The 25,432-nt window shown below is 53.9% G+C and overlaps 1 protein-coding gene across 1 annotated transcript in view; it reads left to right on the top strand.

Annotated features, from left to right (window-relative positions):
- Window positions 1-25,432, top strand: part of KATNIP (katanin interacting protein) — a gene marked incomplete at its 3' end in the record, with an annotated part of 159,997 nt that overhangs the window by 121,347 nt on the left and 13,218 nt on the right. The window contains exons 14-18 of the mRNA XM_080703436.1: window positions 6,666-7,527; window positions 13,796-14,521; window positions 15,672-15,877; window positions 18,635-18,713; window positions 24,390-24,567. Of these exons, the coding sequence (XP_080559562.1) occupies window positions 6,666-7,527; window positions 13,796-14,521; window positions 15,672-15,877; window positions 18,635-18,713; window positions 24,390-24,567 (2,051 nt within the window). The remainder of the gene's footprint in view (window positions 1-6,665; window positions 7,528-13,795; window positions 14,522-15,671; window positions 15,878-18,634; window positions 18,714-24,389; window positions 24,568-25,432) is intronic.

Here is a 25,432-nt window from a genome sequence, read left to right as displayed (position 1 = left end):
TCTGTCCTGAGCCCCAGACGTCACACGCCAGTGAGCTCCGCCTGGCAGATCCATTCTGTTTGGCCCTCACAGTGTTTTACAGTGTGTGAATCATTTGACAACATTTGGAGATTGGCTTTTGAAGAGCTGGCAACATTCCTTCCCTGGACCCGTGGGAGTGAGTGCTCCAGCGCACAGCCCCGCGGCTGCGGAGCGGCAGGCATTGGCTTCGTGACCCCTTAATCTATAGTGAGTTGAGAACTCTGCAGGGAGAGGACCCAGCTTGCTTCCCTCGTAGGCCAGGACCTGGCGGGCCCCCATACAGTGCTAGTCAGATTGAATGAAATCTCAAGAACTGTGCCCAGGCCTCAGCCCGGGCCCAGCAGAGGTGCCACCTTAGGTAGCCAGGACAATTCTAGCCCCTCCCCAGGGTGGATGGGGCTCCTCCTCTGCCTGGCACCAGCCTCTATCAGCAACTGGGAGTGCCACACTGGGCCCCAGAGGAACCAGGGGCCACGCAGACCCCAAAGAGTCAGGCTTGACAGGTGCACCGGCCAGGCAGTAGGTTGGGTACACGACTACCCGATGTGATGCCAGCTCTTTTCTCATACAGACAGCTCAGCTCGTGGCAAATGACATGCAGAATACTTTGCCTATATCAGCCTGTTCTGCACAGAAATTCTATCAGATGGGTCCTGCTATTACCAGCTCCCTTTGATGGATGGGCAAACAGGGGCACAGGAAGCCAAGCAGCTTGCTGGTGACCACATGGTTGGCATGCAGCCGGGTGCCTTCCGGTAGAGAGAGATCGTCCCGGCACCAGGATCAGCCATGACTGCACTTAGCTCTGCGTGGCCGGATGACCTAGGTCTCAAGAGAGGACACAAACGTGGTGTTGCGTGAAGATTCCCATTTGTAAATATTACCAACTAATTCTAAAATTCATGAATGCTCTGAGGGCCAAACCAGCACGGTGTCTCAGGTCGGGCTGGCTGCGCCATCCTTCCTTGGGAGTGGCCTGTGTGCACATTGGAAGCGAGGAGTCATTTCACAGCAGGGCGGGGAGGGGCGGGGAGTGGCCTTGCCCCATTACTTAAATTACTCAAATTGGAATAATATTTCTGTTGGGGTATTAAGCATGCATCATCGTCTCAACATGGTTGGTTCTCCTGAACTGTAGAGTCGAGAAGGGTAAAGGCAAAATGAGGGCCTGGGGGAGGGGCTCCCCGAGCCACACACCAGCCACAGAGCTGCAGACCTCCCTCTGAAAACCCATGGCAAGCCGGGCTCCGCGGCGCATGCCTGGAATCCCAGGGAGGCTGAGACAGGAGGACCGCATGTTTGAGGCCAGTGTACAATAACTTAGTGGGACTCTGTATCAAATTTTAATAAAACAAAATAAAATGGGGCTAGAGGGTGCAGCTCAGAGGCAGAACACCCCTGGGTTCAACCCGTAGTACCACAAAAGAGGAAAAGAAAAGAAGAAATGAGAGGAAAAGAACAAAAAGAAAAGAAAAGGAAAAGAACATCCACTGCAGAAGGGGCTTGAGCAGCACCAGGGAAACAGGCAGTACCCAGTTAACCTGCAGGAAAGCTGGGCCTCTCCTCTGAAGGGGAGGTGGCCAGCAGGCCGGAGTTTCACCCTGGGCACAAGGAGGAAAGAGCCTGGAGTCGAGGCCGTGGTGACAGGGACGGGGAGATGGGCTGATTCTTAAGATGTGAGAGGCGGTTCCCAGATCCACAGTGCTTCGCGAGAGTCCTCCCCGCTCCCGGCCTGTTCTCCAGGTGCAGACACGGATCCCTACTGCTGCTCAGCACGGCCCTTGAGGGGCAGCGCCGTCCACAGCTGCACAGACACCGCTGCCTTCCACATCTGCAGGCTCCACGGATCCAGGAATTCAGCCGACTGTGGGTGGAAAATATTGGAGAAAAATTACATCTGCACGGGATATGTCTTTTTTTTCATATCATTTTCCCCCAAACAATACAATCTAACAACTACTTACATCGCATTTATATTGTATTAGGTATTCTAAGTAAGCTAGCGGTGACTTAAAGTATACAGGAGAGTGTATGGAAGTGGTATGTAAATACATGTCATTGACTGTAAGGGGCTTGAGCACGTGACAGACCCACCAGGGGTCTGTAGGTAGAAAAGAGACCGGAAAGAGGAGCGTGCACACAGACTCACCACAAGTGCTCACCTCTGGGGAGGAGGAGGGGACCAGGACATGAGTAGGAGAGAGGTGGTACTTAGGGGCTCAATTTCAAAAGCAGGGGTTCAGAGCTGCACCAGTGTAGGAGAGTCTGCCCATGGTCAGGTCAGCTGGAGCCAAAGGGCGGTGGCAGTTAAGACCTCAGGCATGCCGGCCAGCGTGGGTTACCACTCACCCACGGCGTGACCTCGGGGCCGGCATGAACCTCAGCGTCTTCATCTACAAGAGGGGGCCCTATGCCTGTCTTGCAGAGGCGTTCTGAGGACCATGCAATCATTTAAACTTTTTTAAACTTGAGGATGTCCAGAGTCCCTGGATGCTTGACCCCGGCCAGGTGTCAAACTGTAGTGACCCTCAGGTTAAGTCTGCCCACAGATAAGACTTGTTTGGCTTGCAGGGCGCTTGAAACATCTCAGATCTAAGCGTGGCCAGGCAGGGCAGACACCTCCCTCTTCCCCCCCCCCTCGACCCCCACAGTTTCCTGAGCCTGCATCCGCCTTCCCTACCTGCCCCCACCTCAGCCTGCCGCCCTTGGGCCTCCTCCCAGCCAGACTCCTTGGCAAGCATCGGGCTGGAGGTGGCTGGAGGTCGGATGGACGCTGGTCTGCTTGTGGAAGGGAGCTAGCCATCCCGTTAGGAGAGCCGGGATGCCCACCTGGTGAGTGCTGGACGGGAAGGCCACCCCACCTCGTTAACGAGTGTTTCTGTCTCGCCAGATGTTTCCACGGTGGTAATTTTGAGGCACTAGTCATTGAAAGCTGCCCGCGCTGTCCTTCTCAAACAGCGACTTCCTGATTAATGCGCAGCACGTGCTTGCTCGGGGCCTCCGCTAAACAGAGAGCGCATCCATATAAACATGTAAAAGAGTGCTTTGAGAATCGACTTTTCTGACAGCAGGCAAATAGCAGTGTGCCGTCCTACAATTGGGTGACTGAAGCCGAGGTCTGGCAGTGGGATGCGGGCCCATGGTTCTCCTCCTAAGTTGCTCTGGAAGCCCCTGTAACTCGGCGAGCTAGAGCGGAGGGAGAGCTTCCTCAACTAGCTTGCAGGAAGGCTAACGGGGGATATCTGGGGTCTAGGGTAACATAGGGCAGGAAGACATCAGCCTGCACTGAAACCCACAGGCCACCATCTCTCAGATCACTTCTGTTCGTAGAACGCTGTTAGAGAGCAGCACTGCCCTGAGAGGAAAATACCTGTTTTTATCCACGGATTAGTTGCAGTGTAATTTAATTGCTCAGGGCCTATTATGTGGTGGGCCCTCTGACAGGACGGGCAGAAGCTCTTCTGTCTTGCGAGCTTGACTTTGAGTGGGAGAGACAATCGGTGCTCCTGCAGTCCATGTACTTCTGAGAGTGATGAACTGGACCATTTCAGAGATGAAGAGGAAGGAGTGTGAACAGGGAGGTGGAATGGAGAAGGGAGTGGAGGAGATGGAACTGCTCTTGTGTGGTCAGGGAAGGTCTGGAGATGAGGAGGAGCAAGGCTGCAGAGTCCTTGGGTGGGAGGGGCTCTATGGCCCCAAGGGGCAAGATCAGACCAGTGTGCTGGGAGCAGTGAGCCAGGAACTGGGGTTGGAGAGGTCAGCAGAGGCCGGTGGAGGGAGGACCATTGTCTGTATGGTAGGAAGTCACTGGGCAGTTTTCAGCAGGAGACTGCCATGATCTGATTGAAGTTATTTCTAAAAAGACTCCAGCTGCTGTGTAGAAAATGAAGCGTGTGTGAGCAGGGGCAGGCAGGGGGGTGACAGTGTGGCATAGAAGCAGAGAGACCAATTAGAAGGCAATGTGGTGTCTCTCTAGGAGAGAGGCGGCGGCCTGGGCCGGGGCAGCAGCATCTTCTGGAAGAAGAGGTCTGTTCAGAGCATGTTTGGCGAGAGAGCCGAGGACTCACTGACAGGCTGGATATGGGCGTGAAGGAGCAAGGCGCACAGAGGGGACGCCTAGGTTTACGACACCCAGCTGAGTGGTGGGACTGATGTTAAGAGAGGAGAAGGTTTAGGGCATGTTAAGGTTGAGGTCCCTGCTCAGTACCAATTGGAGAAGCCACGTGCTCACCTGGGGCCCGGGGTTTGAGAATCCTGGATGGGACCATCTAGGGGGTGAGCACAGAACCATCGGGAGGCCTGGGGCAGATCCCTGGGGCAGCCCAGCCTAAACGGGAACCAGCCAAGGAGCTCAGGCCGAGGGCCCCAAGCAACGCAGGAGCCAAACGAGACAGGCATGGCACGTGGGAGGGAGGCCTGTGGCTGAGCTGCCGCCCCAGGACAGAGCCTTCCCTTGGCTTTGGCAGCCTACTGGGCCCTGTTGTTTATTGTTTATTGGGGGGACTTCCAAGAGTGAAAAGAGAGCCCCACTAGTGATCACCCCAGACAACAGGTGTAAGTCAGACAAGTCTACGGTAAAGAGGATGATCCAGCACCCTAGTGACTGGTCCCTTGGCAAGGTGGGGTCTGTGTAGAGCTGGGGGCAGGAACTCGGCAGATGGGGCAGGGGCCGAAGGAGCCGCAGAGACAGCTGCTCTCTGAGTTTCTCTGTAGGACAAAATGTTGGGCGCCATGTTGAATAGAATATTCATTAGCAATGAAAAGGATGAAAACCATTCATTCACAGGACTCTGATGAATTGCAAAGTGTGTGTGTGTGTGTGTGTGTGTGTGTGTGTGTGTGTGTGTGTGTGTGTTAATTGTGGTACTGAGGGTAGAATCCAGGGGCTTTTTCTATTTCTGGGCTATACTCCCAGACCTGTTTTATGCTTTATTTGGAAACAGGGTCTCACTAAGTAGCTGAGGCTGGCTTTGAACCTGTGTGATCCTCCTGTCTCAGCCTCCCAAACGTTGGGATTGCAAGTGTGCACCACCACGTCCGGCTTGCAAAGTGATTTTTCTGAGTGAAATAAGCCAGATATAAAATATAAAAATTCTAAGCCGGGCATAGCAGCGCATGCTTGTAATCTCAGCATTTGGGAGGCTGATTCAGGAGGATCATGGTTTGCAGACAACCTCAGCTACTTAGTGAGGCTTTTTGCAACTCAGTGAGACCCTGTTTCACAAAAAAGAATTAAAAATAGGGCTGGGGATATTAGTCTAGACAGTGCAAATAATCTATAATGATGACCAGTGGGTGGATGGCTACCTGGGGCCAGGAAAGGAGGTGGGGAGAAGGGATTATACAGGTTAGGAGGAGACGTTGGGGGTGATGGATACGTTCATTATCCTAAATGTGGACTTGGTTTTGTGGATGTTAGCACCTGCATTTATGCCTGGCTAATTGTATGAGGTTACATTATATTCCTCTATAAAACTGGGGAAAAAACAGTTTTGCTGTAAAAAGAGACAGGTGCATCAGAAGCAGGAGAAGTGTGGTTTTTGTTTTAAGTATGAACAGAGAAGCATCAGATACCTGCCGGATATAGGAGCACCTGTGTTTGGGAAAAAGAGACAGGAAAGCTAGATAGGAGCCCTTCTGTGAAGGTCACTGTTCAACACACCGAGAGGCCTGGAATTCACCCCATGAGCCTGTGTGTTCCGCCTCCTTGTGCAAAAGAATCATTTGGAAAACTGGTAAAGAACACAGAGATTCCCTCGAAACCACCATTGGGTGGGTGGCCTCGGAGCCCACCCTGCACCCCTGAGGAGTCCCCGGTGTGGTGACGGGGCCGCACCTCAGCTGCTTGCGAGGCTGTGTGCTGTGGGAACGTGCTCAGCTGTGCACGTGTGTGTATGGGAGGGTGACGATGTCCCCAGGGGCATCTTCCAGCAAGCAGATGCCCCAGCCACCCAGCCTGCGGAGGGACGCTGGTGAGGGGCATTGCACAGTTCCTTTGGAGAGCCCCAGCAGCTGAGAGCAGTGAGCAGCGCAGACGCTCTTGGGGGTGGTGCCTCCTGTCCTCTGTGACTTTCCCCACTTCCTCTTGGGAATCATCAGCCAAAGATTGTACCTGCATCAGGTCCTCGTCTCAGGCTCTGCTTTCAAGACACCCCAAATGAGACGCTCACACAGCCCAGCATTTGATGTGCACAGGAGGCTTGTCTGACGCAGAAGGCCTGGGAACCATGCCTTCAAGAGCACGGTTATAGCAGTAAAAAAAAAAGTGAATGATTTCACAAAGGGGAGTGACTGAGCAGATTTGCTCCTGTGGAAAATTAACTCCAGTGGCAATGTGAAGTCGAGGTTGAACAGCAAGAGACGGGAAGCAGGGAGACCAATTAGTAGGCCATTACAAATGTCCCAGCAGGAGGTAATGATGACGAAGGCAGCGACTGAGGCCGTCTCTTTGTGAAAGGCCTTTGATTTATAGAGAACGTGTTGCACAGAAATGAGATGGAGCCTTATTTAACATCCCCAGTGCTGAAGTCTTACAAAGCTCACATTTCTAGCATTCCCACTTTTTTGTTTTATTTCTTCCTGAATCCACCGATATATCCGTTTCATGCCACACATCTTCATTTTGTTAAATTTTGTGTTTTCAGGATCTTGACATCGGTGCCAAGAACGTGAAGGTTTATGTCAACAAAAACCTCATCTTTGATGGAGTGTTAGACAAAGGAGATGGAGGGGCCCCGGCTGATCACACCATTCCTGTGGACCTGAAGAACGAGGGTGAGAGTGGGGAGAGCGCCCTGGGAGCAACCTGGGCAGCCGGCAGGGATGCTCCCGCCGTGCCTGGCGCCGACGGGGAGCAGGGGCCCGGCCCCCGCCGCTCACAGCCAGCAGAAGCGCCCATGGATGTGAAGGTCCCCTCGCAAGGAGATTTACTTGGTGAAAGAATGAGTCCTCCCACGTGCACAAAAGACAGTCTGTCTACGTTAGAGGAAGATCTAAGACTGTTGGCGGCCCCTGTCTCAATGGGTGACGCGCCCAGTGCCTCTCCATCTTCCCCACCTGGGAAGTGCCCTCCTCCCGACAAGGAGCCCTCTCTCATCCAACAACTGGAAAGCCTCACAGGCAGAAGAATCTCGGACCCACCGGGGAAAACCCCACGCTGGCTACAACCTTCGCCCATGGGGAAAGGCAGGAAGCAGGGAGGCGGGAAGCCCAAACCCCTGTGGCTCCATCCCGAGAAGCCTCCAGACTGCAAAGGCAGGCTTCCATCAGACAGTGTCATTGGTGAGGACCCTAGAGACGCCGCTGAGGATAAAAGCCCCTGGCAGGAGCAAGGGCGGACAACCAGCTGGAACGTCACTGCTGGGGAGAGAGTAGTCCCCAAAGCCTGCCGCGATGACCTAGACTTCTTGGACCAGCCCCCCAACAGAGACCGCCCTGCGAGCGGGAGAAGGGGCACGAGGAAGGAGGCTGCGGGCAGTGGTCAGGACGACCAGCCGGCCAGCAAAGGTAAGCTCCAAGCCACAGCTCAGTGGGCCAGACGCCATTATGCTCCCTGGACCTCGGCTTCATTTTCTGTCAAATGAGGGGTTGCTCTCAGCTGGTGGCCACAAATCCACTGTCTCAGGGCCAGAGAGGGTGAAATGCACAAGGCATCCATCCCCGCATTTAAAAATCAAGCTGTCATTGCCAGCAGGATAGGTGCCCTGGCCTATTTTTCTTGCAATATATCTCTTTTCCGAGGTTGACTTTGTCATTCCACCGAAGATAGAAACATCAGTCTCTGGACTGTAGATAGAAACACCCCATCTTGATGGTGCTGTTGGGAAAGCAACGTAAGTGTGGCGATACGCACAGGCCACACTTGCCTGTGGGGAGGGCCATAGGGAGCGGCGAGGACAGTGGCAAACCAGAGGAAACAGGCCAGACACAGGGGCAGCTGCTGCTCCACTGGGCTTCCAGGGCGCCAGCTCTCCTCTTGCCTTTTTGTTTGTTTGTTTTTCAAGAGAAGCCAGAAATATGTAATAGTCTTTTTTTTTTTTTTTTTTTGGTACTGGGGCTTGAACCTAGCAGTGTCTACCTCTGAGCCCCCAGCCCTATTTTTAACTTTTTTTTTTTTTAAGAGACCTCTCTAAGTTGCTGGGAACCTCACTAGGTTGCTGAGCCTGGCCTCGCACCCGCAATCCTCCTGTCTTAGCCTCCCAAGTACTGGGATGACAGGTGTGCGCACCACACATGACTTACTAGTCTTATTTTTCATCATTGGCAACCAACGGCAATTATTTTTAAACCACTTTATGCGTTTGAAAGGGGAACAGAGGCCTTGCAGTTGCCGTCTCCAAGGGCCTTCACATCCAGGCCCGCGTCCTGAACGTCTGCACTCAGCCGGGGCGCCCGGGAAGCACTGAGCAGAGCAGCCGGACGTCCAGCTGCTCCAGGCCAGACTCCACCTCTCACAGATCCGGGCCCTCCAGCCAAGCGCCACTCCAAGCCTCGAGCCCTGGCGTCTCCATCTGTAAAATGGAGAGGCGTGTTTTTACCCTTCTCGGTGTCACAAGAAACAGACCATGGCTTCGACGTGCTGCCGCCGGCCCAGCCCCCAGAGAGAGCTTGGCTGTGGCTGGTGTGCGCCATCCATAGAGCGCGCAGACCTGCCAAGCCAGGGCTCACCCAGGTCCTCTGCATTCAACCCCTCGCGCCATACAGAGCACCGGCCCTGGAGCCAGCCTGCCTGGGTGGGTGCCTGCTCCCCTTCATCCCAGTTCCCCACCCAAGGCAGGTCTGAAACCCCGGTGAGCCTCAGTCTCCACATCTGTGAAAGGTTGCTTAGTCATACCCATACGGATTTCTTTTCTTTTTCTTTTTTTTTTTTTTTTTTGGTGGTACTGGGGTTCCTGGAAGCCCATCTTTCTCCGGGCTACACTCCCAGACCTATTTTATTTTTGGAAACAGGGTCTCCTAAGCCAGCGTGGCTGGCTTCGAACCTGCGCGATCCTCCTGTCTCTGCCTCCCAAGCACGGGGATTACAAGCGTGCGCCACCACGCCTGGCCCCCATACGGATTTCTTAAGGACCAAACAGGGTCCTACGTGTGCAGTGTTTGGCACAGAACATGGCATGGAGGAGCACCCACCAGGTGTGAGCTGCTGCTGTCTTCTTCCCCCTCCTCCCCTTCGCGGTCCCCCTCTTCTCCATGTTCTCCTGCGCACTCAGATCCAGCCCCTTGGTAGTATATGTCTATCTGTGAAGCCTGTGCTTATAATTTTTTTGGTGGTCCTGGGGTTCCTGGAAACCCTTCTTCCTCCGGGGTACACTCCCAGACCTTTTTATATTTTTTATTTGGAAACAATGTCTCTTAAGCCAGAGAGGCTGGCTTCGAACCTATGCGATCCTCCTGTCTCCGCCTCCCAAGTGCGGGGATTACAAGCGTGCGCCACCACGCCCGGCGCGCTTATAATTTTTAACGATTCCAGTTTGCTTCTACTCTATTAGCGAGTGTATGGTTGCCCCCTGAGCTGTCACTGCGGATACCAGAACAAGCCCCGCTGATTCGAGTGCCTGCCCACGCAGGGCTGGCCCTTGTGGTCCTTCTCTGGTTTCTTGAAGATTTCTGCTGGGTATCAGGGAGAAAACCTGAGTACAAGAGAAGGATGGAAAAGCTCCTTAAGGGCATCCCAGCACCTGGCTCATGGCAAGGCCTCTACAGTGGGAGAGGGCCCGTGGTCAGAAGGAACAGTTGCGGCTGGATTTGTGGCCGGCTTGGGCTTCGCCAGGCTCTGGCACAAGTACCTTCTCCACGTGATCTCGGAGCTTCATGAGAGCCCCACTTTACGGGTAGAGAAGTATGAGGTTTAGGGAGCGTTCCAGGGATCACACCGCCAGTGGCAGAACAGGAACCTGGCTCCGGCATCAACCCTCGAGCCACTGTCCTCTGTGACCCTGTGACCTCAGCCACTGCCTCCAGCCGCCCAGGGGAGCCCGGCAGTTCAGGGCTTTCCCCAGGAGTTCCAAGGTCGCAGGCGTTGTTTTAACCTGCCCAGCCTGGGAAGATTATCTCATTTTAATTCTTGCCTGGCTTTTCACTGCTTGGCTCAATGACGCATCAAGAACCAAGCCCTTGAGATTTAATGCTTGTTAAGCCGGTCATGCTAAAAGAGAAAGTTGCTTGGAAATTTTGACTTACCCATTACCTAGAGCCAAGTCCCATAGCCGTGCCCTTCAGGAAATATGCAGGCTGAGCCCCCCAACATGCCGGCGGCCTGAGCACAGGCCTGGGATTGCAGCTGCGCGGTCACTGTAGAGAGGCCTGCCGGGCCTCTGTCCCTAGAGCACACCTTGAAGTGACATGCACAATTCAGGAGCATCCTCATCTGGACTCAGCTGGCTACAGGTGGATGACGTTTCTGCCTCCCTGCAGGTCCCCGTGCCCTCCCCTTCCCCAGGATACCAGCTCTGCCGTATCACAGGGCAGCCAGTGACCTCTCCACACTTGATGATGTCCCAGCTCTGGCTCAGCAGCCAAGTCCAGAGTCTCAGGGGAGCAGCTGATTGGTCCGTTTGGGTCAGGTGCCCACTCCCTGCCCAATCAGCAACAGCTAAAGTGGCTCACTACAGTGAACCTGGATCTGTTTCATCTCCCATGTATTTTTTCATTTCTTGTTTTAGTAGCAATTAATACATAACTCAGGGTGGTGCAGTCAGTTTTTATGAACTTAAGTCCAGAGTGCTATAGTTCCTATTAGAGTCCACCCAGTAGTGGTATTTTGGAGGGCAGTGTGTTCTGCAGACAGAGAGACCCGGGGAGCGCCCAGCCCGCTGTTACATCTAAGCGGTCCAGGAGAAAGTCCACACATCTATGGTTTTAGTTCCAGAAGGTACTCGGTCAGGGAGAACAGGTCAGGAAGCAAGATGCGGCATGAGCAGAGGCCCTGTCTCACTCCCACTGCGGGCGGAGAACTGCAGGCCAAGACCCGACACGTGCTGACTGGCGCCATTTCCCCGTGCGCTCGCTTACCGAGCCAGGCTGTTCATTTCAATCAGTGGAAATCGAATCACGTAAACCTGAGTCCCGACAGCCCAAACGGGGACTTCCTCCTGCCAGTTGCTAAGCCGCGCCCAGGAGGAGCATGGGGAACTACTGGGCTCTTTTCTAATGGCAGATGAGGAGGGGGGAGGAGAGACAGGTGTGGGGAACCCCCAGGCAGAGGGGCCACCCTCAGCCTCCAGGCCTGAGCCCAGGGACGTGTGGTGTCCACACCCTTCCCGCGTCCAAACACTGCTGGGCATTTCCAGCAGCAGGTGCTGTGCTAAGCACTGGGACAGAGCAGAGAGCGAGGAGCTGTGGCAGGGCCTCTCCAAGGAGGTAGGCGACAGACAGCCCACGGAGCGGGCACCTGGAGGGAGGGCCTTCCGGGCAGAGGACACAAGACCTGCTGTGTTGGGACAGAGGCAGAGCAAGAGTGTGTGTGTGGGGGGGGGGGTGCAGAAGCCAGCAGGGACCATAGTCAGGCCCTGTGGGCACTGGGAGAATTGACTGTCTTTATCCTCGGCATACGGGGTGGATGGCAAACTCCTTCACAGGCACACGGAGTCTGAGGCAGCAGGATGCACATGTCCAGACCTTCCAAGCGGTTGCGAGAACTGGAAGCTGTGGGCGGGAGAGGAAGGCCAGAGCTTGACATGGAGCCAGGCGCTGGAGGAGGGCTGCGAGGGAAGCAGCATCAGGGGAGGACCTGATGGTTGGGGCCTGGGCCTGAGGCACCCCCAGACCCCAGACTTAGGGTGCGACAGAGTGGCACTGGTGTGATAGAAACAGGAGCTGTCAGCAGGGAGGTGTGCACTAAGAGAGCGTGTGTCTCCTAAGCCGTAGGAAAGGGAATCCCAATGGAAGAGGTTTGCTTAGGGTGTTAAGACTGAAAGACTAGGAAAAGGTCAGGGGTCATTGTTCACCTGGAGAAAGCCATTTCAGGAGGAGGGTCCTGGGATTGTAGGGTTCTTAAGAAGGCAAAGGGCAGTAAGCCACCAGAGATTTGTCTTCAGGCTTGGCTGGATCCCGTAGCTCAAGTAACATTGTCAGGACTCATTCTTGGGTTGGTTCTCCCCACAATGTAGCAAAATAATCCCTGACAACTCTCACCAGCCCAGCATAGTCAACTTAAAGAGAGCCCTGTTTGTGCTCAGCTTGATCTAGATGGCCTGAAGGCGGGTGGGGGAGGGGTCTCCGAAGGAACATGGAGGGTTGTTCCCAGAAGGTGGGGACGCCCAGTTAGGGCAGTCAAAGCAATCACAATGCAAAGAGGAAGCAGGTGTCAGAGGAGAGAGAGGCTGCGGAGGGAGGCTGAGCATCCTGAGAGAGGACAGCACGGCGAGCAGGGCGGTGGGGCGGGCGCAGGGCCAGGCCGCCTCCCTTTTCTTTCCTTCTTCCCTTGTAGGTAGGAGAGATGTATGCGTGCCTGCAGGCAGTGCCAGTGGGGAAGGAGTGATTGAAGATTCTGGAGAGAGGGGGTAATTGATGGGGTCAACCCCCTAGGAGACAGGCAGAAAATGGCGTGCAGGGCATGGTGCGAAATGGAAGGAAGAAAAACAGACCACCGGTGCCATCGGCTGCCATCCTGCGATGACAGCTTTAGATGTGGCTAGATGTGGCGTGGCTGTGAGCACCGGCCACTGCTTGGTGCTCGGGCTGGAGCACCCCCAGGAGCTCGTCTGCTTTCTTAACACGCTGGGGACACAGGCCTTAGCCACGTGTATAAGCAGAACCCATATCTTGTAACATACTTGTTTGCTTTTTTTTAAATGGCATTTTCCCCGATTATAAAAGTAATGCATATAAGAAATTTAGAAGATAAAGTTGCAAAGAAGAAAAGTCTTCCTTCCTCTCCACCTAGAAAAGATCTCCCTTGACACCAGGACCCATGTTGTCATGCCCGACGCTGCGGCTAACACTGCATGTCTGGCTTGTTTCCATTGAGCCTTCTTTAAGGAACCTTCCGCCTGCCATGCAAAGGATCTTTGGGAATACTGTTGGAGCTGCCTGACTCATGCCCTCAGGCAGGCAGCAGTGTTGCACGGATTTGAGGGCAAAGTTTCTAATATGACCAAATAGTGTTCCTGTGTTAGTCAGCTTGCCGTCACTGTAACAAAATACCGGAGATAAACATCTTATAAGGGGGAAGGGCTTATCATGGCTCAGAGGCTTGCAGCCCTTGTTCCCTTGGCCCTGTTGGGCTGGGTCTGTGCTGAGACTGCACATCACTGAGGGAATACATAGCAGAAGAAGCGGCTCACCTCAACTATGGCAACCAAAAGCCAAAGAGAGAGGCAGAGGAGAGGCTGGGGCAGGGTAGGGCACGCCCCAGGGGCCTACCTCCCTTCCATGAGGCCTTGCCTCCTCCAAGGTCCACCAACCCCAATATAGCTGGGGATCAATCCCCTAACATATGGGTCTTTAGGGAATATTGAAGATACAAACAATAGCATTCCCTTGATTTGCATCATAGTTGCATTTTTAAAAAAATTCAAAGTCTATTTAAAAATTCTTTGGTACTTTTTTTTTCTAAAAAATAGGTTCTAGGGTTGGGTGATGAGAAATAATTTTTTGCAGAGACTGAGCCAGGAATGTCCCCTCCACTGCAGGAGGCTGGTGTCCCGGGCCCCACTCCAGTGGCAGTAGGGCCTGCCCCGCTGAGAGCCGCTGCCTGGGACAGTCTCCAGGGCTCCCAGATCCTCTAGAGGCCTCGCACTCACAGGGCACCATCCTCCCATCTCCTCTCTTCCAGAGGACACCCCGGCCACCAGGATGCCACCACGGTCGCGGTGGCACAGCGAGCAGGAGCACTCGCTGCATGAGTCCTGGGACTCCCTCAGCGCCTTCGACCGCTCCCACCGGGGCCGCATCTCCAACCTGGACTTCCAAGGGGACATCCTGGACGAGTTCCTGCAGCAGCAGAGAAGTGGCCGGCACGGTGAGCGGACCCCGCCCTGGAAGGAGGATGCGCCAGAGCCGTCCAAAGCCCAGGGCAGCTGCTCTGCGGAGACGGACGGCTGCAGTGACTTCAAGATCCCCGTCTTGCCTTACGGACAGCACTTGGTCATCGACATCAAGACGACCTGGGGGGACCGACACTATGTGGGCCTCAACGGGATAGAAATCTTCAGTTCCAAGGGCGAGCCCGTGCAGGTCTCAAGCATCAAAGCAGAACCCCCCGACATCAACATCTTACCAGCCTATGGGAAAGACCCCCGAGTGGTCTCCAACCTCATCGACGGGGTGAACAGGACCCAAGACGACATGCACGTGTGGCTAGCCCCCTTCACGCCGGGCCAGTCCCACTCCATCTCCATGGACTTCACCCACCCCTGCCAGGTCGCCCTCATCAGGATCTGGAACTACAACAAGTCTCGGATTCATTCCTTCCGTGGCGTGAAGGACATCACAATGCTGCTGGACGGTCAGTGCATCTTTGATGGAGAAATTGCCAAGGCCTCGGGAACCCTGACAGGAGGTAAGTAAGTCTGCTAGAGTGTCCTCAAAGCCGGGCGTGGTGGCACACACCTGGGATCCCAGTGCTTGGGAGCCTGAGATAGGAGGATCACAGGTCCGAGGCCAGTCTCAGCTACTAAGGGAGGCCCGCTGCAAGTCAGTGAGATCTGGCTTCAAAATAAAAGTAAAATTAGGGCTGGAAGTGTAGCTCAGAGATAGAATGTCCCTGAGTTCAGCCGGGCGTGGTGGCCTACGCTTGTAATCCCCACGCTTGGGAGGCAGAGACAGGAGGATCACACAGGTTCGAAGCCAGCCACACTGGCTTAAGAGACCCTGTTTCCAAATAAAAAGTATGAAATAGGTTTGGGAGTATAGCCCGGAGGTAGAAGGGCTTCCAGGAACCCCAGTACCACAAAAAAAAAAAAAAAAAAAAAAAAAATGTCCCTGAGTTCAATCCCCAGCACCACATAAGACAAGCAAACAGAATGTTCTCAAAGCCTCTACCTGCTACTCTCTGAGGCCTGAGGGGGTGGGGGTGGGGGGGATAAAAGCACTGCTATCCTAGGAACCACAGGGCCTCTCCTCTCATGCACCTGGCCCTCTCCTCCCCTCTTGCAGCATGGGTGGTCCAGAGGAGCTGGCCTCACTTAAACCACCTCCTTCAGTGCCCATCTTGGGTTCCTAGATCCTGAGTGTGAGAAGGAATTCTGCAGGTGCTTGTAGGAAGAGCTTGGGGTGGCCAGGAGTTCAAGGATAAAGTGTCAGGGGAATCCCAGCCTCAGCCTCAGGGAGCTCTGGATAATCAGTTTCAGGGTGTTTCTTGCCTTAAGGCAAAAGAGTAGGTCTTTGGGAGCCCTTAGGCCAGCCAGTGGGGAGGCAGATCACAGCCTATAAAAAGGAGCTGTGTGTGTTTGGGGAGGGGGTACCCACACGAAGAAGTATGGTTGTTTGGTGACAGATCACAGTGATGCCTGGGGGGGGGGGCTTTAGATCTGTGTGGGTCTCACGCATTACATTTGCAAATACTTGAGGCGTAGGAAGGCACGCTCCTACAAGTCAGCGGCTGCAGTGGTTTGGGAAGCACAGCAGCACAGAGGGTGGCGGCCTCAGGTCCTGGGTGTACAAATCCATGGGCTTTGGGGTGAGTTGACCCTTCTATCCAACGCTTTCAGCCCCAGAGCACTTTGGAGACACGATCTTATTCACCACCGACGACGACATCCTGGAAGCCATCTTCTGTTCTGATGAGATGTTTGACGTGGACTTGGAGAGCCTGTGTGGCCTGCAGCTGGAGGAGGCGCCGGGGAGGCCCAGCACGGCCGACGGCGAGGGCCTCGAGCGGCCCTTCACCCAGGCCGGCTCGTACGCGGATGACCAGGTGACGGGGCTGGGGGCCGGGAGGGGCACCCCAAAGTGGGTGTCTGCTTCTAAGGCAGAGTAGGACGGGAAGCGTTAAGATGAATATCCTCTAGGCTGCCGGGGTACTGTTTTGACAGCCTCCATTTTTCTCCTTCATTTTCTGTCCCGTATGTCATATTTCATTTCGTAATTATTTTTTATTTTTTTTAAGCTGAAGTGAAGAAAGTATTCAAATTTTAATCAAAGCCAGGAGAAATCGGCTCTGCGTCATCTGTATAATTTAGAGGTTGGCGTTCTCACGGGGATTGTTGGCTTTGAGTCTCGTTGTGATCACTCGCTGTGGTGTTGGATGGAGGGATCAGAACTGCCTTGAATAGGCGACCTTACAGTTAACAATTGAAATAGCGAGGGCGCGGCCACGCTTCCCGGGCACCTGCTGTCATCCGAGCGTGGCGCGGCATCAGCCTGCTCGCCCTCACCATGACGCCAGAGTCGACCCCACTCACGTTCCCACTGGGGAAACCACAGCTCAGGCAGGCCAAAGAACTTGCCTGAGGGCACGTTGTCAAAGAGTATCACGACTCCGAAGTCTATACTCGTCATCAATAATTTTTAATTAAAAATGAATCCAGGAGTAGGTGGAGCATATCTATAATGCAAGTACTTGGGAGGCTGAGACAGGAGGATCGCGGGTTCAAGGCCAGCCCCAGTAATTTAGTGAGATGCCTCAGCGATTTAGCAAGGCCCTGTTTGTCTTTTGGTTTGGGAACTGGGGATCAAACCCAGGGCCTTGCAAGGCAAGCACTTTGCCACTGAGCTAAATCCCGCCCAAGATCTTGTTCCAAAAAAACAACAAAAAAAAAGAAAAAAAAAAGAAAGAGCTGGGGGTGTAGCGCTGAGGTAAAATTCCCCTGGATTCAGTCCCCAGCACCAAAATAAATAAGTAAATATAAAATAAAAGATGACCTTCAGAGCAAGAGTCAGGCCAGGTCAAGGACTGGTAATCAAGTTGAAGAGAGAACCCTGGATCTCTGGGGACGTTCTCTCAAACAAGGGGTTTGATCGTGCCAAAGAGGACCTGATATACAGAAGCCACAGGAGAGGAGGCCAGGCTGTGAGAGGGTGGTGACCAAGGGCAAGGGGTGTAGCTTGGAGGTCGAATACCCTTGGGTTCTATCCCCAGACCTGCAAAAAAAAAAAGAGAGAGAAAGCCAGTAATCTGGGTTTATTTCCTTCCTTCCTTCCTTTCTTTTTTTCGTGATACTAAGAATGGAACCTAGAAGATTTCTAACTGAGCTACACCATTAGCTCTATTTTACTCTTTCTCTCTCTCTCTCTCTTTTTTAATTTTTTTTATTTATTTTTTTTTTTAGCGGTACTGGGGTTCCTGGAAGCCCTTCTACCTCCAGGCTACATTCCCAGACCTATATATATATATATATATATATATATATATATATATATATATATATTTGGAAACAGGGTCTCCTAAACCAGCGTGGCTGGCTTCGAACCTGCGCGATCCTCTGCCTTCCAAGCTCAGGGATTACAAGCATGCGCCACCAGGCCCGGCTGGCTACTTTGGCTACTCTTTTCATTTTTAAATAGAACTTCACTAAGTTGTAGAGGGCCTCACTAAGTTGCTGAGACAGGCTGCAAACCTGCAATGCTCCTGTCTCAGCCTCCCAGGTGCTGGGATTACAAGCACGCGCCACCACACCTGGCTAGGAATCTGGATTTTAATGTAAAATCTCTCACTTTAAAAATGGCAATGAATTTGCCAGGCATGGTGGCGCACGCTTGTAATCCCAGCATTCGGGAGGCTGAGACCTGGAGGGTCGCGGTTCGCGGACAGCCTCAGCTACTTAGTGAGGCCCTCTGCAACTCAGTGAGACCGGTTTCAAAATAAAGAATAAAAAATAGGGCAGAGGGTGTAGCTCGGAGGTCGAATACCCCTGGGTTTCATCCCCAGACCCACAAAAAAAAAAAAAAAAAATGGCAATGAATTCAAGTATTTTAAAACCTCTTGGGGGTGGGGCACAAAAAAACATGCCATGGTCTAGACTCAATCCGTGGGGCTCCAGGTGGGAACTGACCCTGAGGCCTCTCAGGGCCCGGCATCCTCCCGAAAGCGCAGGTCCCCACGAGGGACTTGCCCCAGCGCAGGCCCTGTGAGGGCAGGAGGGGTCCCCCAGCTCGCTGGGGCAGCCGCCTCCCTTCCTTTGGCTTCCTGTGTATGCGGTAGTGGAGGCACGCTTGCCCTAATTGTGCAGAGTAATGATGAGCAGAATTTATCCCCGAGACCTAAGGAGCAGAGTGCGACCGTGTGCTCCCCGCTGTTGAGAGACAGGCTGTCCATCCTGGCTGCCTGTGGAAACAGCCAAGGTTTGGAGAAGTGCAAGACCCCCACCCCCACCCCACCCCAAGATTCTGCTTCAGAGAGCAGCCAAGCTTGGGAACCGCTCCATGGTCTGAATCCCCCCTTCCTCCTTCCCATCTCCCTCCGCCCTCCTCCTTTTCTTTCTTTCTCCCTCTTACTAGATAAATGTTTATCAGATCCTTTTCTGAGAAAAGCGCAACATCTTACTGTAGCACCATGACCCTCTGCTGGCAAGGGCCAGGACCCAGGGGCTCCCGGCTGCCTGCTTCTGCAGTCACCAAGACAGAGCAGGGAAAAGACTCAGGGGCTCCCAGGGCACAGCTGGGAAGCAGCCAGCTACTGTGTGGGGACCACTAAAACCACCCCGTCACTGTTTCTCCCCCACCCGCTGCGCAGGTCCCAGGGCTAGAGCTGCCGCTCAGCGCCCCTGTCCCCGAAGTCAGCACGCCGGAGCCGGGCATCTACCATGGGATCTGTGAGTAGCCTCTCCTGGGGTGTCGGCGGAAGGCGGGCCTGCAGGGTTGGCGCCAGGGCTTCCTTGAACGGTCAGGCAGGTGGCACATTGCACGGTGGTGCCAGGCCCCAGGCAGGTCGGGGCTCGGAGGGGCTGCGCTGCACTCTGCCCGCCCTTGCTGCCCCCAGGTACCTCTTTGCAGTCTGCTTAGAGAGGCAAGCTGGCCTCCCCCCTGCTCCAGCAGTGGTGGGTAGCAGGAAGACAGGCCCAGGGTGACAGGTCCTCGGGCTTCTCAGAAGTCAGAAATCCAGATTTTTATGTGAACTCTCCATATCTTTTAATATCACCTAATTTTATAATGTTCTAAAACACCACCTGAGTAGAATAAAACACACATGGTATCTGGCCAACCGGCAGCCTGCTGGTGACCTCTCAGGAAATCCCATCTGGTTTCCTCATCAGCTCTTCTTCTCCATTTATCTTCCAGCCGGCTCCTCTCCTAATCCTCAGGCCTGGGTCACAGTGCCCGCCTCCCCTCCCCTCCGTTCCCAGGCTCTGGCCGCGGGCTCCTTGAAGCGGCCCTGCTCTTCCTTGCCCCGTGCAAGTCACATGTGTCTAGTTCATCTCCTGATGACATCACCCTGCCTCCCCAGTCATCTCTAGAGTGTAGCAGTCATCGCCAGGTCCTAGCCTTCGCCCTCACCCACACCAGCTCCCCAGCCCACCCGGCCTCAGCCTGGCTGCCCTCCCTCCCATCCTGCCTGCTCCCATCCCATCCCTTTCCCCCATGGCTGACTGCCAGAACTCTCTGGGCACCCGGGGACTCCAGCCTGGGGAAGAGCAGGAGGTGGGACCCGGCAGGGGGAGTCAGGGGCTTGGCAGGAAGCTCGGTAGCTGGGGGCCTCTGGAGTTGTCATGGGTTGAACCAGGGGCCCAGTCTTCCTGTGCCTGCACCCTCATGTCCCTGGATGGGGCTGCCAGGGAAGGGCGTGGCCTTTTACAGAGACTCTCACTAGTCAAGGAGGTCACCTGGGGGTCCCCAGCAGTGGGGGTCCTCCACCCCCAGGGCTGGAGGTGGGTCTGGGCTGCACCCCATAATGCGCCTTGCCCCCCTTCCTATAGCACCCACTGCACCTTTGTCTCCTCCCCAGGGAGTCTTTCCCACCTCAGGGGAAAATCCATTTCTCCCTCAGCCACTCTAAAAGTACAAATTATCTCTTAGAAGAGGAAGGAATATTCTGAATCCTCACAGACCCTTACTTTCCAAGCTGTTCTTTATTAGAATAACAGACTAATTGAAAAAGGCGGCCTAGAGTCAGGCAGGAGCGGGTCTCACGGCTCAGCCGGGCTCTGCTGAGGCTTCCCTGCCCTAGCCCATTGGGCACTTCCAGCTAGTGAGGCTCAGAGAGCCGCGCGGCAGCCCACCCTGGCCACACAGCCAGTACTGAAGCTGGGAAGGGAGCCAAGGGTTTCTGACCCCCAGGCCCTGTCCTCTCCCCTGCCACATTGCCTCGGGGTCCTCCACCGGCAGGAGCCTCACGGCAGAGGGCTCCAAGCCGGTCAGCGCCCCCATGAAACCATGCAGTCCTGCAAGACCGCAGTCATTTCTTACTTGCTTTAGTCTCCCCTGCGACGGTCTGGATTCTTTTATTTTTTCTTTTTGTGAAGAAAGGAAATTGAATTCAAGCTGAGTTAAGCAAAAAAGGGAATTTATTGTCTCAGGCAAAAAAAGGGAGTGGGTGGAGGTCACTAGTTTCCTGCACAGCAGAATCCAGACACAGAAGAGATTCCATCAGGACTGGGTATCTTTCTCCATCTCCCTGCCTGGTGTTCCTCCCCTGGCCTCCGCTGTGTATCTGTCCACGGGAGACTCCCAGGAGCCCTGGTTTCTCATCCGCTTTCTACCCAGCCATCCTGGATAAGAGAGGACTTTTCTTTCCCAACTGTCCAACAGCTGTCCCAGAATTAAGTCTCTGGGTGTAGCTTGGGTCACGTGCTCGTTCATAAGCCGAGGCTTACGAGGGCGGGAGGGAGGTAAGCTCAGAATGGCCAGGCCCTCTGGGTGTAGCTTGGGTCACATGCTCGTTCATAAGCCGAGGCTTACGGGGGGTGGGGGGAGTAAGCTCAGAATGGCCAGGCCCGCCCGGGTCATCAGCCCTGCTTTGGAGTCCCGGGTGGGGATCAGCCACCCCAGCTGTGTGGACATAGCAGAGCCTGGTTCTCTAGTTCGGTCAGAGCACGCCAGGCAGAAGCAGCCACTGTCCCCTTGGCCTGCTGATGGCTCCAAAGATGCGGTTTATAGACGTCTTCCCCACTGAACTGGCTCCTGACCTTCTCAGAGATGATGTTGCAGTGCCTTGGGAAATTTTGCCCTGGAGTAGAGCACAGGGACCTTTTTGCTGCAAGGAAATTGTCGTTTCCCCCTGCATCTCTCCTCAGCAGGGAGGCCTCTCTGCCAAGCACCCTTGGCACGTGTTTTGAGGCCTCTCTCCTCCGAACCTTTTCCACGCTGTAGCCCAAATCCTCAACCTACTTTGCCAGTCTGTGCAAATGGAGAGAGCTTTAATAAAGGGACCCAGGGGGATGCGCGGGGGTTGGTAAATATGGCCAAATCCTATTAATGTTTTGAAAGGGAATATATGACTTGCTAATTTGCAAACGACACTAATTTTGGAAGTTTTGCAAATATCAGCAGTGATGAATAGGAAAAGAGCAGAGAGGGTTGAAACATGGGCGAGAAATAACAAAATTAATTTCCATTTGTATAAATACTAATTGATACACCCGAGGAAAATGAATATGGAGCGTGGATATTAGCTCAGAAAGGAGAGTAATCGCTTTCGGAGCAGCCTGGGATCAGATGGAATCGCAGTGCATCTTGCCGGCCAAACAAAGAGATCTGAGGCTTGGCAGACGCCAGGCCACCATGTCTTTTTTTGGCACACAAAACAGAGGTGGCATTTCTCCCTCGCACTGATCCCCTCCATCCAAGTCCACCCCTCCTCTGCTCCAGGCCTGCTCCACCAGGAAGGGTCCCCAGGCGCTCTGTCGCCTGCAAAAGCTTCCCTCTCCCTCCCTGACATCCATCACCGGCACCCAGCTTCTTCCCTGCTGGTCTCCTACACAGTCCACTAACAGCTTTCTAAGCTGCAGATCTGAGCAACTCACTCCCCCACTTAAAAACGTAACCTCCTGTAGCCTCCCACTGCAAGGGCAAGAAATCCCAACCTTCTCTGTATGCTTTAGCCCCCACCTAACTTCTGAATTTGTTCCTCTCCGCTCGCCCCTGGCCGGCTGGTCCCAGGGCTGGGTCAGAGTTGTCCTCCTCTGTCACGGCGCTCCAGAGGAGCCCTCCGAGACCACCTCCTTTCCCGGTGTTACACTGTACTTTGTTTTCTCCCTGGCACTCATCACTGTGGAACTACAGTATTTGTTTATTTGTCAGGTGTTTATTGACTATCCTGGCTAGAGTGGAAGCCCCTCTAGCGCAAAGATTTTGCTGTGCTATTTAGCCTTGCATCTTCAATGCTAAAACGAGGGTCTGATACATAGTAGATGATCAATAAAATATTTGTTTACCATTCCATTCACTATGAATCTGATGAGACCTGGCAGTTTGTTTACCATTCCATTCACTGTGAATTTGATGAGAACTGGCAGTCTTAGTTCTGCCTTATTCACTCTCGGACAGCCACTGAATACTTACTTTTCAATTAATCATGTGTTATTGCATAAAAAAACAATTTTATTGAGCATCTATTTGCCAGGCGGTTTTCTGATCTTTTAGGGGATATTGATGAAAAAAACTAGCACAGTCCTGGCCTCAGGGAGCCTCCATTTTAGTTGAGGAGACCAATGTAAATAAATAAGCAAATGAATGCAGAACATATTACCACCTATCTTAAGGACTGTAAACAAAAAATCAAACAGGGAAGGGTTCAGAGGGTGGTGGAAATGGTATTTGAGCTCAAGTGCTTAGGAAAGGCCTCCCAGGAAGTGACACCTGAACATAGACCAGGAGGAGTGTATCAGTTAGCTTTCGCTGCGGAACAAACCAACCCAAAATTTAATTGCTTAACACAGACACCAGTTATTGGTGACTGACGCATAATTGTGTGGCTTGATGGGGCAGTTTTTCTCCTCTGAGCCACTGGTTGACCTCTCCTGGCTTTGCTCACATGTCTGGTCACCCAGCAGGGGGACTGGTAGAGGAATGAGCTAGGATGTCTTCACCCACAGCGACAGGTGTAGAGAGAGGATGGCCTTGGGGCAGATGCTCTTACAGCCCTGCTTGCCTCACTCTAGCGTCTGGTCTGTTGGCCAGAGCACGTCATGTGGCCCAGATGCAGGGATGGAGAGATTGTGCATCTGGAAACAGAGTCACACCGCAAGGTCAGGTCGCAGAGAGGCAAGAACACGGGTGGGGGAATATGTCTCCATATTGCACGCCACCAGTACTGTGAGAAGGGGTAAGCTTAGTGCCGCGCTGGCCACACCCTGAGCATCTGTCCGCAGGGTACTCAGAGCGACCCGAAGGCTGAGGATCGAGGACTGAGTCACGAGATGTATGGTGGGAAACCACGGGCGTAAGAGAGGACGCCAAGCTCAGGGTCGGGGGTGTGGCTGGCCTCAGGGACACCCTGTAACCTCTGGGCATCCCGTTTCTCCTCTGAACAGGGTGAGGTAAGACCGGATGAGATCTGGGATCCCTTCTCCTGGCTTCACAGTGCTGGCCCTGTGTGAAAGCTGCAAAGAGTAGGAACCTTTTGAGCTGAGCCACCCCCCCCAAAAGAGTGCTAAAATAGGCTACAGATTCTCCCAGGGCAGGAGAGTCCCCTGACCTGGGTCTTGCTCTAATGGGAGGCCACAAAGAAAGGAGAAGTTTCAGCCAAATATCTGACAGGGTGTGACTAAGAGATTCACCCAGCGTGAGCTTTCTGGGCAGATGAATGAGTCACCCAGCTCTTTTGCCCCAGGGCCAGAGAAGGTCACTTCTAAGTGGTCTCTGATGCGGTAGGGGTAAGGACAGGTATCTCCGAGGTCACTTCCTTTACCCTGAATCCACATGAATCCTATGGGATAGCTACCAATTCCCATAACATACTAATTTCCCAAAGTTGGGGCTTAGTGATATAACTGCTTTCCTTCAGTTACCTGTTAAACATTCCAGCTCTGGAGCCCTACTATGTGTCTGGCACCCTGCCAGGATCTGGGGACACGATGGCCCAGAAGACAGAGAGGTTCTCCCTTAAAGATTTAACCATCGAGCTCGGCCAGGACTGGGAAGAAGTTCCCGGTGGCATGGCCGACTGTGCATGGGGGTGAGCACGAGTTCACTGGGCCATGTGAGTTCCTGAAGGAAAAAACAGCTTGTGCAGAGGCCCGTGGTGGAAGAGAGGAGTAGAAATCCCAATAACTGGAAGACCACTGGGTCAAGCCAAGGGTCAGTAAAGGACAGATGGCCTGAAGCCTAGAAGCCTGCGAAGGTGTTAAGTGTGGAGTGGGATGACATGACCCCGGCCGGTCCCTGAGCCCCATCACGGACTGGCCTGGGATGCTGAGAGGAAGGGGCGGAGCTCCTCTGGGGTCCGGCTGGTAGCATGGAGAGGTTGGAAACCATTCCTGTCCGTCTCTGTGTTGGACTCCCCCTCTCCCCAGGCCTCAGGTGTTGAGGGGCCACTTTCCTTCCTGTTGCAGGCCTTCGGCTAAACTTCACAGCCTCCTGGGGGGACCTGCACTACCTGGGGCTCACCAGCCTGGAGGTGGTGGGGAAGGACGGCCAGGCGCTACCCATCCACCTGCACCAGATCTCTGCCTCCCCCCGAGACCTAAACGACCTCCCTGAGTACACCGACGACTCCCGGACCCTGGACAAGTAAGTGTCCAGGCGAGGTTAGCTCTCATGGCAGCCCCGCCCAGCCACCCTGGCTGTGAGGTCCTCTGGTGATGGGAAGCCGAGGCGGCCCCCAGGGGCTGCACAGCTGGAAGGGGCTGGCAGGATTCAAAGCCAGGCTGGCTGCTGCAGACATGCTGTTTTGTGACTTCTGCACGGTGCTTGTCTAGTACCTCGTGCTTGTTCAGTGCTTGTCTATCGCCTGGAAAGTAAATCTTTGCAGCTGGACGGCTGTGTTTGCGCATGAGTGCCCCAGGCCTCTGGGGGCTGGAAGCTTCCTTGCCTTCTTGAGTTTGGAGGCAATTGCCCAGCAAGTCTCTGCAGACAGCTGCGCTCTACTCTCCCTGCCTCTGTCAGTTTTCCTGAGCCAGGGTCAGTCAAATCCATCAGGGGCCAAGCTTCAATACAGCACCCATCCGCGGGGACCTGTACCCTGCAGACAGGCGCTCAGCACCCCTACTCTGCACGGCTGTAAGGCTGGTGCAGCTGGTGAGCAAGAGGAGCTGAGGGGTGTCCAAGGGATGGGAGCTCAAGCCCCACCTCTGTCCTCTGCCACCTATTAAGATTATTAACCTCTCCAATAATAACAGTAATGACAGTAACAGTGGCTAATGTTATCATTGCTATTATAACTCCTGGGTACTGTGATGTGCTCCAGACAGTCATCCACTTAAGTTTATACTAAGCACTATTATTATCAGCCCTCGTTTACAGATGAAGAAGCTGAGATCCAGAGAGGTTAGAAAGTGGCCAGAGGTCACCAGCCCCATCAGGTGGCAGAGTCTTGATTTGGATGCAGGCCTGTGGGAAACCAGTGCCCACGCCCTTAACCACCCTCACCAGGTGA

This window comes from Muscardinus avellanarius (assembly GCF_963383645.1).
Source record: "Muscardinus avellanarius genome assembly, chromosome: 10".
Lineage (NCBI taxonomy): Eukaryota > Metazoa > Chordata > Mammalia > Rodentia > Gliridae > Muscardinus > Muscardinus avellanarius.
Note: the sequence above shows the minus strand (reverse complement) of the source record. Positions and strands in the feature narration are given on the sequence as shown.